The sequence below is a fragment of the Balaenoptera musculus genome, chromosome 4 (assembly GCF_009873245.2).
Source record: "Balaenoptera musculus isolate JJ_BM4_2016_0621 chromosome 4, mBalMus1.pri.v3, whole genome shotgun sequence".
NCBI lineage: Eukaryota > Metazoa > Chordata > Mammalia > Artiodactyla > Balaenopteridae > Balaenoptera > Balaenoptera musculus.
In genome coordinates, this window is record NC_045788.1 from 85,525,809 (window position 1) to 85,544,733 (window position 18,925).

Below are 18,925 nucleotides of genomic sequence, written 5' to 3' on the forward strand. Positions count from 1 at the left end.
TGAGGTAGAGTTATAAAAGAAGTTCAGAGAACTCAAGTAATTTGCCCAACGTCCAACATATAATAAATATGAGAACTGGAACTTGAATTCTGGTCTTCTGATTCTGAACCCTGTGAAGGTGACTGACCCCAGCCTGAAATAACTGGTATTTCCACTATGGACCGACTGAAATTTTATCAAGAATAATTTTTTTTATATTCAAATAAGGTCTCTAAAAAAAGATAAGTTATAGCCATACATATAAGAATTTATCTTCAACCTACCTATCAGTGCTTAACAGAAAAGTAGCCCCTTTTTTACCTAGTCCATTGTAATATTTTTTTAAAATATACATAATAGACATTCCTTTAAAAGACAAAAACCCAATAAATAATATGGCAAACCCTTGTCTACACGGTAGGAAACAGATTTTCATTTTATGGACCTCTATATGCTCTTGTTTGTCAGTTTGTTAAAATAGGAAAAACGGCTGGTATCTCTTCTAATGAACAGCATAATTCAATCATGTATAAACCTTTCCCCCGCTGCAGACACAAATTCATTCTTGCTTTGGGAATATGCAGGTTTTAAAGCTGAAGTGATCCTTCTGCAAGTTACAGATACACAACATTTAAAACAATGTTGAAATTCTAAGTCTTTAACTTCAGTTGGCATAGACAATTTTGAATCTTCAGCTAAACTGGAAGCCATTAGTCTTCAGATTTCCTGTTATATTTGCTATAAAGCATTTCAAGAGATGGATTCCAGAATAGGTCACAGCACTGTGAAAAAAAAAGAAAAAAAGCAAAATCATTTTCTTCCTTACTTCAGAGGTAGTAACAGATCTGAATTCATCTAACTCAAAATCTGTTTACAAACTCTTGTGAGTTCCATGTATGAAACAGAATGTCTTAATCTGTCCTACTTTTCCTCTCTTCCCCCAGCCTCTTGAAGTATTCTAAATCTGGAGATCCACATTATCGGATCTATGTCCTTCATGATTCTAAAAATTTCACATCTACTGTTTTGCCTTTTATTTTCCAGACTAAAAGTGTTTTTTTGTTTGTTTTGTTTTGTTTTTTATTGCAGTATAACTGACACATAACACTATATTAGTTTCAGGGGTACAATGATTTGATATTTGTATATATAGCAAAATGATCACCACAATAAGTCTAGTTAAATCCGTCACCATTTATAGTTAAAAAATATTTTCTTTTCTTGTGATGAGGACTTTCAAGATCTTCTCTCTTAGCAACTTTCAAATATGCAATATAGTATTACTGTAGTCACCATACTGTACATTACATCATCCCCACGGCTTATTTTAGAACTAGAAGTTTGTACCTTCTGACCTTCACCCATTTCTCTTACCCCCAACCTCTACCTCTGGCAACCACCAATCTCTCCTTTGCATCTATGAGCTTGTTTTGTTGTTGTTGTTGTTTTAAATTCCACATGTAAGTGAGATCACACAGTATTTGTCTTTCTCTGACTTATTTCACTTAGCATAATGCTCTCAAGGTCCATCCATGTTGTCGCAAACGGCAAGGTTTCCTTCTTTTTTATGAATGAATAGTATTCCACTTGTGTATACACAATGACCCTTGAACAACATGGGTTTGAATTGCATTTATCCATTTATATGTGGATTTTTTCGATGGTAAATACTACAGCATTACACCTGGTTGGCTGAATCCAGGGATTTGGAGAAAATGTGGATATAGTGGGTCGACTATAACTTATACTTGGATTTTCGACTGGGCCAAGGGTCACAGCCCCTAACCCCTAACACTATTCAAGAGTCAACCGTATAATACCACATTTTCTTTATCCATTCATTCACCGAGGGGTACTTAGGTTGTTTCCATATCTTGGCTATTGAAAATAATGCTGTAACAAACATGGGAGTGCATATATCTTTTTGAATTAATGTTTTCATTTTCTTCAGATATATATCCAGGAGTGTAGTTCCTGGATCACATGGTAGTTCTATTTTCAGTTTTTTGAGGAATCTTAATACAGTTTTCCTTAGTGGCTGCACCAATTTACATTCCCACCAATAGTGCACAAGGATTCCCTTTTCTCCACATGCTTGCCAATACTTGTTATTTCTTGTCTTTTTGATAATAGCCATTCTAACACGTGTGAGGTAATATCTCACTGTGGTTTTGATTTGCATTTCCATGATGATTAGTGATATTGAGGATCTTTTCATATACCTGTTAGCCATCTGTATGTCCTCTTTGGAAATATGTCTATTCAGATCCTCTGCCCATTTTTTTAATACGATTAATTAATTAATTATTTATTTATTTATTTTTGGCTGCGTTGGGTCTTCGTTTCTGTGCAAGGGCTTTCTCTAGTTGTGGCAAGTGGGGGCCACTCTTCATCACGATGTGCGGGCCTCTCACTATTGCGGCCTCTCTTGTTGTGGAGCACAGGCTCCAGACGCACAGGCCCAGTCGTTGTGGCTCACTGGCCTAGTTGCTCCGCGGCATGTGGGATCTTCCCAGACCAGGGCTCGAACCTGTGTCCCCTGCATTAGCAGGCAGATTCTCAACCACTGCGCCACCAGGGAAGCCCTGATTTTTTTTTGTTATTGAGTTGTATGAGTTCTTTATATATTTTGGATGTTAGCCCCTTATCAGATATATGACTTGCAAATATTTTCTCCCATTCAGTAGGCTGACTTTTCATTTTGTTGATAATTTCCTTTTAAAACTAAAAGCTGTGCAGAAGCTTTTAGTTCAATGTAGTCCTATTTACTTATCTTTGCTTTTGTTGCCTTTGCTTTTGGAGTCAGATCCAAAAACTGATCACCTACACTGATGTCAAGGAACTTAGGGCCTGTTTTCTTCTAGGAGTTTTATGGTTTCAGGTCTTAACATATTCTTCTGCATGTGGCTGTCCAATTTTCCCAGCCCCATTTATTGAAGAGACTGTCCTTTCCCCATTGTATATTCTTGGCTCCTTTGTAAACTAATTGCTCATATATGCATGGGTTTATTTCTGGGCTCTCTATTCTGTTCCACTGACCTATGTGTCTGTTTTTATGCCAATACCGTACTGTTTCATTACTATAGCTTTGTAACACAGTTTGAAATCAGGAAGTGTGATGCCTCCAGCTTTGTTCTTTCTTAAGATTGCTTTGGCTATTCAGGGTCTTCTGTGGTTCCACACAGCTTTTAGGACTGTTAGTTCTATTTCTGTGAAAAATGCCATTGGAATATCTTCTGTTTTGCTTTTTATTTCCCAGACTAAAATTCTGATTTCTTTAATTTGTTCTTTTTGTCTCAAAGATTCAATTACCATGATAATGTAGACCTTTTTTCATGATTTTTTAAAAAAATCGTCAGCATTATTGTGTCTATTATTAGATCTATCTTACTGTATCCATCCATATCCTTTCATCCATCTGTCAGCATGGAAGTGAACACATGGTTTCTTGGGATACATGGACTTTTATGGAAACACTATGACGTTTATGGATACAGGTATGGTGTATACCTGTATATAAAACAGGTAAAATATTTTCTGCTGTATTGCTAATTCTCTTTTTGATAAAGTACAGCATTTTAGACTTTTTGACCAAAGCTGCCTACTTGAGAACAGCCCATAATGATTCTCAGTTATAACTGAAGTTGCACATGTACGGTTTAAAGGAGCGATACAAGTTGGATAGTCCACACACTAACTATGGCACCGTGAACTGATTTGCAACATTTCTGTTAACTCATATGATTTTCTTGTCCTTAAGATTCAGTTCTCATTTGCTTGAAAACCACAGAAACAATTATATTGTGCCTACTTATATATTTCTTCCATACCATTTATAAAAACAGACTGATCCCAGCATCAATCTTTAGGGGTCTTTCACCAATTTTATTTCTCTTCTCAGCTGGGGCAGAGTTCAGACATGAAGGTTAGCACTTAACTTTTGCCAACAGGCTTAAAGGCCAAACCCTGTTGGACTACATGTCTACCCACACTTCCACCTTTCTCCTACCAAGATCATACAGGAAGACAAGGAAATAAAACCTGACTTACTTTATAATAATTATTCTGTGAGTAGGCCAAATTCTCTTTTCGAGGGATGTACTGGGACTTGGTCAAGCAAATAAAAGCAAGCAGTATAAACAACTCTACTTTCTGAATTGGGTTTTGAGAACTACAGAGTACAACCTGACAACTTCCTGTATGTTGTCACTGTGGTATGGTGAATGTTGAAGTTCTTGAAAGCCAGCAGCCTCCTGCGTGTGTCTCAATTCTTAAGACTTTGAGTGCTGTGTGGCTTCTGCAGTGCCTCAGTCACTTAGTGATACAGTGGCACAGTGATTCCAAGGTCATGCAGCAGAAAATGCTGGCACATCTAAAGAAGGGTATGCCTCTAAAAAGTACTGAGAATCTGATAGTTTGGGTTGTTGGCCTAACCCTGCCATTCACTGACTGACTGACCTTTGGGAAGGAAAGAAACTAACATTTATTATGTGGCTAATGTGTGTCCATCAGTCACAATGCATTTTATTTAATCCTTCTAACTGTCATATTTTTTTACTCAGAAAATGAAATAAGTTGCTTAAAAGCTACTGCCAAGAAGTAGAGGAACCATGCAAAACCATGGCTATCTGACCCTGAGGTCCATGCTTTTTTTTTTTCATGCTCTTTCTATTTCAGCAAATACCTCTCTGTAACTTACTTCACTTCTCCGACTTGTAATCGTATCTGTGAAACAGGGATGCTTACTTTGTGGATCAATTAAGTGTTTTGAATGATCTAGTGACATAACCTCCCCCCAAGACCATCTGTTTTCAGATAGCTCTAGTTGTTCTTAATGTCAAGCCACAATCTAGCTCAATTGATCTGGTAGCATACAGCTTATAGCAGTGTGAGACTACTGTTTGATCATTCCCTTGTTTTGAACACTATAATTCTACTAATGTAGCTCAAGAAAACACTGTCAATTTTTCCCCAGTCCCATTATACTATTAAACTCAGCTTACAGTCAACTAAAACATTTTTTTTCAATAAATGCTGCTGTTAGGCCATAATTTGCCCATCTTATGTTTGTTTTGCCTTTTTAGATGAAGTCTCACTTCCTTCTTATTAAATGTTTAAAAGAAACAGATATATTTCTATGACAATGCTCAGGGCTCTAAGAAGAATTAGGATTTCATTCCTGCCCCTAGGAGATTCCACTGTATATATGGGACACAGACAAATGAACAGGATAAATACTTGAATGTAAGACAAGGGGGAAAAGCATTTTGTAGGAAAGAATGAAGATGGATTTAGACTGGCATGTTCTTAATTACAAACAATTTAATTGTGATCTGGATTTGTAGGAAGAAGAATGACTGCTTAGAGGACAGTTTCATATACAACTAAGTGCTACTTGGTTTCATTATTTTCTCATAGAAACTATCATAGTGCCTCAAAGAAGTTAGAGTCAGAAAATCACAGGGAAATGGCACTGCATTTTTGCTAGTATATAGGTTACTTACTGTACCCAAACTGTACACTGAAAAGACAAACTCATGTTTCATTGCTAAACCACATCTAATATCTCAAAAATTGCTGCTCAGGAAATAACCATCCTGTCTGCTACTGATGCTTAATTCTAACTTATACAAAGCATTTCTTCTTTGCACATCGTCCTTTAAAAGGAAAATTCTTATCCTTCACAGCCTGAATGAGCTTTCTACCATAAAGATGAGTTGTTTTTCTTTAGAATTGAGAAGGAGATGGTAGTATCTTTATTATGGCTGTTGTTTAGGTGATTTAAAAAGTAAAACGTTTTCACTTCTACTGTGGTCTAGGGTTGAAATAGGCTGAGGTAGAAAGATCATGAAGATACTACAGGGAAGATTCAGCAAGAATCTGCAGAAAAAAGAAAGAATAGAGGGAAGAAAAAAATGAAAGTGTTGATGGGTTGTACCAATAAATTATGGTGCATAGTCTTCCAAACTCCTCTAATTTTAAGTGATACCTCAGCTACACTGATTTAATACTAAAGGTTGTTAGTACATAAAGTTATATGTTAGTACATAAAGACAATTCAACTCTTACCTTACAGGAAACAACTGAGGAAAACATCCTTGTGTTTTAGTGTCAACAAATTTCTGGATCTGAAGGACTTGTTTTAAAAGATGTCCCTTGGAAGATTTGTCAATTTTTGTCAATACCATCTGTAGGAAAACAAATATTTAAGCATTAGAAATAAAGTACAGGTGACCCTTGAACAACATGCGCTTGAATTGCAAAGGTCCACTTATATGCAGATTTTTTCAATAATAAATACTACAATATTACACGATCTGTGGTTGATTAAATCCACAGATGTGGAACTGCCAATATGGAGGAACCCCAAATAGGGAGGGTTGACTGTAAGTTACACTTGGATTTGTGACTGCAAGCAGGGTTGGCGCCCCTAACTCCCACACTGTTCAAGGGTCAACTGTTATTTCTTAATATACAGTTTTATACATTAGTTACAAATTTCAATAACAACTAGGTGACCTATGCAAGTTTCTTAATCTCTCTGTACTTGTTTCTTCATCTATAAAATAAAAGCAATACCTCCTAAAGGAGTTGCTGAGAAGATTAAATGAGTTAATGTATGCAATATATAAAGCATACACTGTATAAGTTTGCTGTTTCCGATGCTTTAACTACACAGGGCCATAATATCTTGGATTCAAGACCAGTGAAAAGCACCCTGGAGCCATATTTGCAATTGCCATATGCCAAATGTTTCATACAATCACTATATATCTTGTGGTCTAAGATACAGAAGTGAATATTATTAGGTTGATCCATATAAAACCTCCAACTTATAATCATTTTTGAACTACATAATTGTTCTGCCTTATATGTAAACTTTAAAGGAAAAATTAGAAATCAGGCTATTTGTAGGTTGTAGCCACTATAGTTATACTCCAAGCTATATCGATATATAGTTATATTCCAAGTAAGCCTAGATTCTACTAGGTTCAACAGTAAATACTTTGAATAATTTACTTACTCAAAGACAATTATCAATACATACTAGAGGAAGGTCAATGCATGGATGATTACAAAATCAATTAAAAAGTAAAAGCTTGATGTATCTGTCAGAGGTTTTCCTAGGGAATTTCTATAAAATTAAATTTCCTGACTAATCATTTATGCTTTTCAGTTATAAAAAAATTAATGATTGTAAATCAACTATACTTCAATTAAAAAAAAATTAATGGCAGAAGGAGTGAGAAGCAGAAAGTGAAAGTCTTTTTTCATAAAAGCAAATATGCTGATATTTAAAAGGAGACATAATTCCTCTATCACAACTTCTTTTCCAAAGAAGAAAGGTTAATATTTCCTTAAAGTTAAAACTGAGAAAAATATATGATTCCACAAAATGGTATCTATGATATCAAATTAGGAGTACTATCATTATCACTTAATATAACCGGTTGGGCAATATTTGGGCTTTTTTTTTTTTTTTTTTTTACTACGTAGACTATGTTTATCAATCCTTTGGCTCCTCATAACCATAAATTATCTCTAATGTTTCACAGGGCTTTTGCAAACCCCAAGAATTCCGTAACCCCAAGAATACAAAAAAGTTTCTGACTGGTAACATGGTTTGATTTGCATTAAACTCCAAAACCACTACATTTTAGTGGTTTTCAGACATTGTTTTGAAACCAAATTATAGTCAGTGGGCTCTTTTCCTTAGAGAGGAACTTTCAGACTGCCATTTTATCTGGAAAACCTACAAAGCAAAATAAATGTGGATACCAACCTACCAATCTGTATTCTATTCTAGGGTAAACAACAGTAACAACTGGTAAGATATTCTCATAAGAAATTTTGTTTTCCTTAAGAATATAAACATCCTACTTATGTGTGCTGGAGCCTACTATATTCTTGTGATGTTCTTAAATTCCAGATTAGTTTCGCAAATTTTTCAGTTGCAGTTTTGTTTACATTCTGATAAGTACTATCTGCCAAGCTGCTGTTAAGGAGCTACTAATGAGTCTTAGCAAATATTTATATTGTCATTTTAAAAAAACCAAAAAAACAAAGAAAAGCACTTAGGAACACTAAATGAACAGTTTAGAAAACTTTTACTTTGACTATAATTTTGAAAACTTAAAAGCCAGGAGAAGGAAAAGGGAATAAAAGTACCACAGAACTTATTTTAATATTAATGGCTGATAATTGAAAAGATTGTTTAAAAGGTACTCCTTTATCTTTTGAGGAGGCAAGACCTACTCTTTCATTAAAAAGGTGTACACATGTGCACATGCACACACACACACAGACACAGAGGGAACTTGTATTTCTAATTGCAACTATGATTCAAAAGAAATACCTACCACATAAGGTAATGCAAATTCTTCACACATTTCTATGGCAATGTTGTCAGTTTTTTGAATTCCAACAACACTATCCACTAACAAAAATGTTCTCATCAAACTATAAGAATGCAGAAAAGAAGATTAACAGCAATATAAAATATACTCATTCATTTCTTCCCCCCAACCTTCACTATACTAAGAAATTTTACTTTGAATAATTATCAGTTCAAAATTTAAAAATTTCTTTAAGCAAAATGAATTCTCAATTCACTGTGAAGTCCATCCTACAGTCCAACAGGTCTCAATGTTGTTTACATTCAGTAACTAAATTCATTAATATTAATTTATTTCAATAGCATATATTGGACATAAGATATTCTGCCTAGAACTGGATACAAAGATGAATGAGCCCCTTCCTCTAAGAGCTTGAACTCTAGTGGGAGAAAGAAACAGGAACCCAATTAACTATAAGTTACCATAAAAATGTCTAAATTTTCAAATATTACTTTAAGGCTAACAGATAACAGAAACCAAACACGTTATATTTTCTTTTGCAAGTATTTTATCTTAGTTTCTATGTAAAGCTACAACAAGCAAGGTACTTGTAAACTTGTACCTTGCTTCAAAAGGTTAACATTAATTTTTCTATATATTGTGCAATGCTTGAAACATAGACCTGCTACTTGACTACCTATGGCGACAAAAAAAGGTAGTATTTACAGAGGCTGTGATGTCAGAAGTATTTTAAGGATAATCATAATTTACTGAAGTTTATTTAAATCTGGTAACTACCACATTAACCAACAATTTTCATTTTTAAAAACAGCCAGCTTAGAGTTTGGTATAAAAAAATTAATAAAGTCTGCTGAATTACTATTGATAGTCTCAATTTAGGAAAACAACTGAATTTAAGTTTAAGCTAACTTACAGGAAAAAACTAAGCAGGCAGTATATACCTTGCTCCTAAATACTGTATTGTAGAATATTATGAGAATAAAGTGGACTTTCTAAAAAAGTCATTTGATAAAACTGAAGTGTTCATCATGTGTAGAATGTCCTAGTCATGAGAACGTTTGGGGATTCAACATAACAATTATAAGAAAAATGTTTTTCTTACTTCTTTCGTTCTTTTAGATAGGTTTCTACCATGTCAACAAAATCTTCAGGTGCTCTATAGCCATAACCTGGCATGTCCACCAATGTAAAATATTTTCCAACTTTGAAAAAATTCATTTTCTTTGTGTGGCCCTGATAAAGTAAATGGAAAAATAAAAGCTTTCTTAAAATATGTCCTTTATATATTTCATGACTCAAAATATTTTCTGTTCAATTAACAATTACTTATTAAAAACATAAAAGTATTCTGTATATAACCCTATGCTGATGATGATACAGGAAAAGAAGACAGAAGACAAGTGGCTGGAGATAAGCTTAGATGATACTACTTCTTCCCTCCAATTCATTTTTTAAAGAGAATCTATAAGATTTAAGAACTTTAGATTCCATATTAGAAATAACGTAGGCAAAATATTTTCGAGTCTTTCCTATTTCATTAGCTCCCTCTCAGTGAAAAAGTTATACTGTTCTAAATAGTACGACTGCATTAGTCAATATTCTCTGATGAACAATATAACTCCACTTTAAAGAGGAATGAATTATGGCACAGATAGGTTAAATTAAATGCTTACTATCAGTCATACAAGTTTGCCTAACACCTAGATGCAAAGCCTGATAGTTTATTATGCCTAGACTATAACTTTCCTAAAATCAAGATGTTTTGCATGTTTTATTAGATGGGTTTAGTGCTTTCATTAAGCATTTTTTAAAAAGCATGTACAACTGTAAAATGTGCAACTAAAACTGATGTAAAGATGATAAAAAAAAGTGGTTTATTCATGTGGTTTCGTGTCCATGGACATTATTAATCAGAAAAGGAAAGATTAACACAAATAACTTTAAAAGTCAATTGTTTAGAACTTAGAAGAAATATTTTCAGAGGAAAGATTTTATAAATGATGCTTAGGTTGCCAGGCAGCTTTTGTGTCTACCTATAGGAAAATAATTTTAGAATTACAGATTAGGAATGTCAAGAATACATTTCTTCCATTGTCCTCTCACAGCAGAAAGGGAACAACCCTACCTAGAAGTGAGAGTTTAGCTGGGGTATTTGGCGAGGCAGGGCAGGAGGGAGTAAGGCTAGGAGGGTTAACAAATGACTACAATTGGCAGGGATGGTATCAGGGAATCAACCATAGGAAGAACTGCAGAGCAAGAGAAGACCAGTGAAGCCTCAGGGAAGGGTTCCAATGCAAGGAAACAGGGGCAGTGAGCATTGGGTTGGTGCGAACATTTTGCCAAGAATAGATAATAAGGTGAGGGGAACTGAGGTGAGTTTTGAGGAGAGGATATCTTAAATACTGGTAGAGTCTGCATTATTGAGAAGGAAGCAGAGGAAATTAGAAAATGACAGAAAGCTAGTACAGCAGGCTGGCTGGGATATTAGGCACCTAATTTGGCCCTGGGTAAACTGGGAAGTGCCTGATGGGTGTACATATATGAGTTAGCAAGGCATAAAAGATTACAGGAGGAAAAAATAATACATTTTAAAGCTGTTTTCTTTAAAATCAAAGTAGAAGTAGATGATCATTCTCAAAGAAGCAAATATAGAATGACACTAGAACAACTCTCTGGAAAAGACTGGACTAAGGAAGATTTCCCCAAGATACTGGCAAGACTACTAAAATAACTCCAGATACACTTTCTTTTCTTCAGAGAAATACACAGGCATTAATGAAATGTCTTACATTAGTACTTGTGTGAAAGAAATCACTTTTCTAGGAACATGGCAATGATGGTTTCTTCTACCCTACCCCCCCCAACATTTATTATTCATCTTAGTCAATTCAGAGATAGTTAGACATATTTTAAATTTTAACATACCGGTTTTTTGGAGACTCTAACTTCAACCTCTGGGGCAAGTGAAAATAAAGCCTTTATTAGAGAGGATTTTCCAACATTGCTTCTGCCTATAAAACACACCTTATACAAGCAAAAAGAAGATAATTGAGTACTAGTTTATATATATATTACTATATAATGTATTAGCTGCAAAAATCTGTGAATACTACTCAGTCTTGCCTAACCATAAAAAGTGGCTTATGGTTAGTCAAACCTCAAATTCTAATAGACAGCTACTATCTACTAAATGATTTCAATGTGGCAGGTACTGTTTTAAAAGCACTTAACATATTTTCTTATTTACTTTTTACAATATCTCTATGAGACTGAAAATATTCGTATCCTCATTTTACAGGTGATAAAACTAGAGGCAGAGAGAGGTTAAAAAACTGGTCCAAAATTATAAAGCCAGAAAGTGAAGAAACTGGAATCTGAACTCAGGGCATCTACATCCAGAACCTGTGCTTTTAATTACACTATGCCACTCAAGAATATCTGCGACATTTATTAAGAATTCCATATTTACAAAGCTTTTTTGAAGTTAAAAACTAGACGTGTTTCAACAAAACTGGCTCTACATTTGGAACCCCATTTCCCCACAAACTCTCAAAGTACACCATAACACCATTATAATTACTCCTTTCTCTTGACCTTTCTTGTTCCAATTAAGCTTTTCTCCTTTAGTCTGAATGTAGAAAGCAACAAAATATTCCTAATATTAACCATTAATACACATGGCTCGTCTTTTTAATACAGTATTGAAGAAAGTAAAGTATTGGAAGTATTGGAAGTAAAGTAAAGAAGTATTGGAAAATCAGTGCTTCTAAATGAGGGCGGTACCGCCCCTGGGGTGTTTTAGAAATTTGTAAGCGCATATTTGGTTATCAATAGGATTGGGTGGCATTTAGTGGGCAGGGGCCAGCAATGCTACATATTTTGCAAAACTGGGGTCAGTCCTTCAGAATGAATTGATTTGGGTCCTGGAAAAATTTCAAATGCTCTCCCAGATTAAATCCAATGATAATATACAGATAATAAAACTGAATTAAAAAGCCAATTACACAAAAAGTCCAGTAATTTAGAAAATTGAAAATCGATGCTATCTCAAAATCATTAAGTGATTTATGTACTCTTAAATTATTACAGCAGTTCTAAATATACTAGCAGAAAAGTTTCAGTGCAGTGGTACCGTTATCACAAGTATGTAAGGAGGTCAGAGCCTTCATTTAACAGACAGAACAAAATAGTAAACTGCAGGACATGAATAAAATGCACACTCACTGAATTGCACTTAAGTTGTTTTAAAAAATCTTATACATTATTGCCATCTATATATAAGTTTTTTTTGCCACAATAGGAAATTTAGATTGGGTGAAAATTACCTACTGATAAGAATCACTTCATTTGTGAAACTACTATACTTTTCATATTCTTCACTTTGTCTAATTTGTCTCGGCATATATTCTCTACTGCAATTAATTAGAAAAAAGATAGTTAATTTTTTAAACGCCTTTTAAAGTGTTTTATATTCACTATCAAAATAATTAAAACTATATCTGCTTACTTTGTTATAATAATGATATGCGTCCACAGAAAGTTAGTAAATCTCTCCGGTTTGCTGACAAGAAAGAGATGACAGCAAAATCCCAGCCCAAGTCCTCATCACCCGCATCCGGCTGCCGTTCTCACCTCAGGACGGCGGAGGTCCGGGGCGTGGTCGAGACGCACTGCGGAGCTGAGGTACTCGATGCGGTTCCGCGAGGAGGCCGTGAAGACGCTCTCCGCCCTCGCGATGTCATCCAGGCTCGGGTCGAAGATCTTCAGGTGAAGGTCGGGCCTCGAGCCCGGGACGAAATGCCGCTCGAGTTCTTGCAGTGGGAACACGAGCTTCGTCAGTTGCTTGCTGGGCAGCCGTAGAACCTCCGCGAAGGCCTGGGACGTGCTGTAAGCTCGTCTGCCGCTCCCCAGCTCTGCCCCCACCGCAAACAGCCGGCCGACGTCAAGCCGCAACCAGCGTGCTGCCATTTTCCTCTCCTAGAAGCCCCGCCTCGGGCCTTCGTGCCGAAGGTCTGAACTGCGCGTGCGTGACCCCGCTCCCGTTACGCCTGCCGGGAATTGTAGTCTCCGCTGGCCTCGCTGGTTCCCGCTTAAGCTCTTCGCGTACAGAGAGCCGGAGGCAGGTGTTGCTTCGCAGGGGGAAAAGAGTTCGCTGGGTGCCTTTCACACTCTGGCCCTGACACCTGTGCCTTTGACTTGTATGTCGCTGTGGGGAGGCTGTTTAACGATTTTCAGAGGTGAAGAGACATATCTGGCTGTGTGAGCCTTGAGGCTCAAATGAAGAAGAAAACGTGTGAAGCTCTGGTGGATTTCAGGCCGGTTTGCTCTTCACAGTTTCTGGTTGTCTCACGGACGTTGACGTTGTACAAATCACTAGGAAAAACACTTTCGCAAAAATGAAAAGGGCTGGTGAGAAATGTAGTTGAAAAAGCGCCTGTTCATATTTCATTCAGCCTTCTCTATAGTTGCAGGAAATGTCATTAAATTTTAGAGATTTCTTACAGAATAAAAGAAAAAAAAGTTTGCACAGGTGTTCGAGTTGTTTCATTGAAGTTACGTAATGACATCTTATTTCAAAAGTTTCTTTTCAAAGCAATTCAAACTGATCACTGCTGGAATGGGAGATACAGGGATCATGATAAAATGAATATCTGTAAGATATTCCTGCTTAAAAGACGATGGGTCTTCTAAAACCTTAGCAGCAAAAAGCATACCAATGTTAACGCACGGTCTTTTGAGCGATTCCCCAGGTTGTTCAGTGACTAATAAGGGCAATTCTTGAATTAATGTTACACAAAAGTTAATGAACAGGACCAACGACTTGGAGAGTAGCCTGACCTGCCGGCCGGCTAATTTTTTGTTGATCTTTGCATTAGGCTTTGAGGCTTTCCTCCTTCCCCTAGTCTCACTCCTCCAAAGAAAACACTTCATTGTAAACATCCAGACATTTTGGATATATATAGTACCATGTATGTATTTTAACTCAAAATACTGTTCTTAAAGCCTTTAAAATTTTTTAAACAATATATTTGGAAGTCTTTTTATATCAATACGTACCGACCTACATGATTGTTTTTTTTTTTTACAAAAAACAAACTAACCCTAAACTACCATAAAAACACAAAGTCCTCATTCACTCCAAGCACTAGTTAGATATGAGAGGGTGGCCTCTTCTCTTGTTATCATTGTTCACATGTGGTTTTCACATTGTCATAGTGACATTTTCCTACATGGTTGTTTTTAATGGAGGCATATTATTACGTTTATTTCTCCAGTGTCTTATTGATCACTAATTAGGTTTTGTTATTACAATGCTACAGTGAGCACTCATGAATAGATATCTTTGCACACTTGTGGAAGTAGGATAAATTCCTAGAAGAGGACTTGATAGGTGCATAAGGTGTGTGCACTTTTATTTTTCATATTTCTGTAGAAAAATCATCTAAAGAAATTGCAACAAATTACTCCCTAATAACAGAGTATTCTAGCATCAAAACAGGCATTATAAAAGTAGGGTATTATAATGTTATATAATATTGCCATACATAGATGAAAAAATAAAAAAAATTATTTTTTGTTTTAGTTAATATTTTCCTGATTATTAAAGAGGATAAACATATTTTGAGATTTTGTTTGGTCATTTGTATTTATTTGTTGTAAACATCATGTTTTCTATTAGGTTATTCACTTTAAAAAATTTGATTTGTAATAACTGTTTCGTTATTGAGAATGTTGATCTCTTGTCTGTCATGTTTTAAAAATATTTTTCCCAACTTGTTTACTTTTGACTTTCTAATAGTACTTTTGATTGTACAGATTTTTAATTTGTAGGTGGCTAAGCTGAACAGTCTCTTATGTATTCTAAGCTTTATGTTATGTTTAGAAAAATTTTCTAAGATTATAAACAAATGAACCTCTCTTTTCTTCTAGTAGTTTAATTTTTTTTACAGTTAAATATTTAATATAATTGCAATTTGTTATAATGAAAAGAGTCTGCTAGGAATTCAGCTTTATTTTTTTCCAAATGGTTAGCCATTTGTCTCAACAATATTTATTAAATAGTCTATCTTTTCTTCACTGAATGTGTATGTGGGTACATTTGCAGACAACTCTGAACTTTGAAAGTGCTTTCATATGTGCCATTTCATTTCTAACTTTGGGGTCCCAGGTGTGGACATAAACCCGAGCATGAAGGACTTTTGCCAATTCTTACAAGGGTTTGAGAGGTGTTCAGGGATTAATAGACATAACAGTACTCGTTTTGTAATCCTGCATGAGGCATTCATAGCTGTGAGGCCCGCTAGTCAGAGGGAAAAAGCTAGAAACCGGAGGAATTAGTGTAGGGGAAATATCTCCGTGTGGAGCTGCAATGGAAATCATAGGGTACACAGGGAATTGTCAAAGTCCAGGAAAATCAGGCCAAATCAGTATTGAAGGGAATCCAGTCTGGTGGATGAATGTTGTAATAGTATTATCTGTTTTCTGGCAATATTCTGCCTCTGACTGTGGGCAGCATCTTGGTTCCAGGTGGTCTGTCTGCATGAAGTAGTACCCTAGCTAACGGTTTTGGATTGGGAGTCAGGATCCTCCTGGATAGGCAGGGTGTCAGGGATACCATTCAGAATAGGATTTAAGTCCTAGTGGGAAAAAGGAGTGTGAATTAGGAAACCAAGCAGCTACTTAGTCATGCAGATTCCATAGACATAACAAGGATGTGAGATAGGGCTTGAATTGATCTAAGGGCATCTTAGCACTCCTCCCAGAGAACTGTGGAAAACCCACACTTTGTTTAGTTCCACAGCACTGAGGTCAAGACATACTCGCTAAGCTGTGGTACCCCAGGGAGGCTGATAAATGAGGACTGTATTCATGGACTGTACTGTTCTGTACTCCTTCCTGTATAATACTGTAGTGTACATTATCTCATACTGAGAGTGATAAGGCACCCCTGGTCAATTCCACCATTTGTTCATTCATCAAATATTCATGCTAGGCACTGTACTAAGAGCTGGAGGTATAAGACAGTAAATGAAACAAAAAAGTTTCTGTTCTCATATGTTATGGTCTTGAGACAGTAAGTAAAATAAGGGTATATTAGATAATGAAAAATGCTTAGGAAAAAGCTAAAGCTGGGTAGGGAGGTTAGATGTGTATGTGTGTAGAGACATAGGAATGTTGCCATTTTAGTGTGATCTTCACTGATAAGGTGACTTTTGAGCGCAGATGTTAAGGAAGTGAGGGAATAACCATATGATTATCTGGGAGAAGTATTCCAGGTGGAAGTGTGAAGGCTCAGAGACAGGAGTGTGTATGGCTTGTTTGAAGAATAGCAAGGAGGCCAATGTGGCCAGGATGGAGTAAAAAAGATGGATGCTGGCAGTGACTCTAGCCAGCTTTGGCTTCGATATAGACATTTGAAGTGAATGTATGCATAAGTTATTTTTAGCTGGTTGGCATCCCTTGTGTAGGGAGGACCCTCCTACATCCACTCTATGTGGTTCTAATGGGCCCATCAATTAAAGAACTCCACTCTTCTGGTCGCAGGAGGTGGGATTTGGTTATACATTGTGTGTATTATGACAATAACGATTACTTGGGTAATGTGCAGGTGATCGCAACCAAGCCAGTCATTATGTTAAAGTTGGACAGGCAGCTGGCTCTACCATTAAACCTGTGTCATGATGTTGGAATGTGAGGCCAACACTCATTATGGCTGATGGCTATTCTTCACTGCTACATGAAGGATACCTATGGGGATTTAAGAGGGAATGAAGCTAACACAGAAAGAAAAACAGTATTGAGAGGTGGGGATGGGAGGTGGCATGACTCCTGATGACCTGTGTTGAATATCATGTTCTCTGTCCCTCTGCTGTCCAATCACACAAGTCAGTATGCTCCTCTCCTTGTTTACTGAAACTGATTTGACTTGGATTTGATGGCAGCCAAGAGTCCTGTTTAATAGAGATTTTAAGATGATGTGTGGTTCCTTGTGTAAATTCAGAGCCCTCAGACTACCATGCAGGATAGCTGGAATGTCCTATGTAAATTTCAACCCTATTATAGAGGAGTCATGGTAAAGCTTTAGGGCTTAGATTGCCTGTGGCTGCAGGTTAAGCAGGGCCAAACTATTACCCTGCCTTAATGTAACAGCTGGACTTCAGGAGGCTTAAGAATCTTCCTTCCACTCAGGATATTTCCTCATCCAGTGGATATTCATGATCTTTGGTAAAGGTCAGTAATCTGGTTATGTTATGAAAATTAGCAGAGTTCAGGATGTGTTTATAGTCATCCTTCTGAGAAAAAGTACCTTCTGTTCGACAGCTTAGGAGGTAGTTCACCACAAAGTTAACAAGATTTTACTATTTAATATGATTTGGAAAGGTATTACATACTTTATACACACTCCTTAGAATCAGCTTTCATTGCTAAAACCTATCTGACCTAAATGCTATAGTTATACTGTCATGTTTATCTAATAAGAATGGAAGGAACATAGATAGAACAGGGGTGGGATCTTACCATTAGGACAGGATCATCTCAGTTATTCCTTCAGTGATGTCTGTCTCTATAACGAACCTTCATAGAATTCAGAGTGATCTCAATTTATGTCCAAGTCCTGTAAGTGTTAAGTTTAGAGAATCCATCAAAGACATGAAGAAGGAAAACATTGTAGGCAGAATCGGTGACATCAGAGAGTTAGCAAGCATAGAATACACATAGATTAACTCTCATCCTAGGCTAGAAATGGTTTGAAAGCTCTAACAGAGGCAAGGGCAGAGATTCTAGGAAAACACAGAGAGAGGTAATGGATTAGGTCTCAGTGTCCAATTTACACAAGACCTTTTCCTACCATACTTTCCCCCTTGTTTTAAACAACAGTAATTAACGTTTATTGATTGCGTGCCATGCCAGGAGTTGATCTGGGTGTCAGGAATCAGAAAAACATGGTTACAATCTAATTTGGATCTCAAAGTCTTGTATTAGGAAGACACATTGTATGAATGAGAGTAACATGGAAGAGCTTTCCACATTTAACTTAAATTGCTTGAATTGTAATAACTACTGTCTGAGTGAATGCTATAAACTAAAAATGCATTTAATTATACTTTTTAAATTTTTCTGTGCAACAGCTGATTAAAAAATTAAATTACATATCACCTAACATGTTGACCCAAATTTATGGCACACATATGTAACATGATGTATGATTTGTCCACCTAATTTCCTAATTAGGTTATAAATTGTTATTCTTGAAATTTATTATTTGACCATCATTCAAGAAACAACAGAGACATAATTCTTATAATCCTCTTCTTTGGGAGCTCATCAATCACTTAGTTTCAGTTTATATTTCATTAATGTATCTTTAGAGAATATCTCTAACAGAGAGATTTTTTTTTCCTTCAGAGAAGCTTTTTGAGCCTTCTTTTAAGGTTATGCCTACTGTACTAACAGATTTCTAGAAAGATCTGGAGATTAAATATCAGACCTTGATCATGTGTAGGAGGTGAGTTCTTAGAATGATTTGGGTTTGGAGGAGGAGGAGTGTAGAGCTTCACTTCCTTCAAGGCTGTTTTTCTCAATAAAGA

General features: G+C 36.1%; 1 protein-coding gene across 2 annotated transcripts; it reads right to left on the minus strand.

The window, feature by feature from the left end:
• Positions 1–408: 408 nt before the first annotated feature.
• On the minus strand, positions 409–14,137 carry GTPBP8 (GTP binding protein 8 (putative)). 2 transcript variants are annotated; one of them, XM_036849488.1, is made up of 6 exons: positions 12,969–14,137; positions 11,262–11,360; positions 9,439–9,569; positions 8,340–8,439; positions 6,049–6,167; positions 409–761 (listed from the first exon to the last, which is right to left on the minus strand). In XM_036849488.1, the coding sequence occupies exons 1-6, from the start codon at positions 13,302–13,304 to the stop codon at positions 671–673; spliced, it is 876 nt and encodes a 291-aa protein (XP_036705383.1). In that variant the 5' UTR covers positions 13,305–14,137; the 3' UTR covers positions 409–670. The 2 variants fall into 2 exon arrangements, with proteins under 2 accessions (XP_036705383.1, XP_036705382.1); XM_036849487.1 differs by lacking the exon at positions 409–761 and adding an exon at positions 3,838–5,859 and having other exon boundaries at positions 12,969–14,136.
• Between the last annotated feature and the right edge of the window lie 4,788 nt (positions 14,138–18,925).

What these genes read in the sequence shown, in the direction of transcription:
- GTPBP8 (XM_036849487.1), bottom strand. Translation starts at nt 13,304, where the DNA reads ATGGCAGCACGCTGGTTGCGGCTTGACGTCGGCCGGCTGTTTGCGGTG. An exon ending in CGGACCTCCGCCGTCCTGAG is followed by an intron (nt 11,361 to 12,968) that starts GTGAGAACGGCA and finishes TGCTTGTATAAG; the next exon opens with GTGTGTTTTATAGGCAGAAG. An exon ending in AATTTGCATTACCTTATGTG is followed by an intron (nt 6,168 to 8,339) that starts GTAGGTATTTCT and finishes GTTTTCCTACAG; the next exon opens with ATGGTATTGACAAAAATTGA.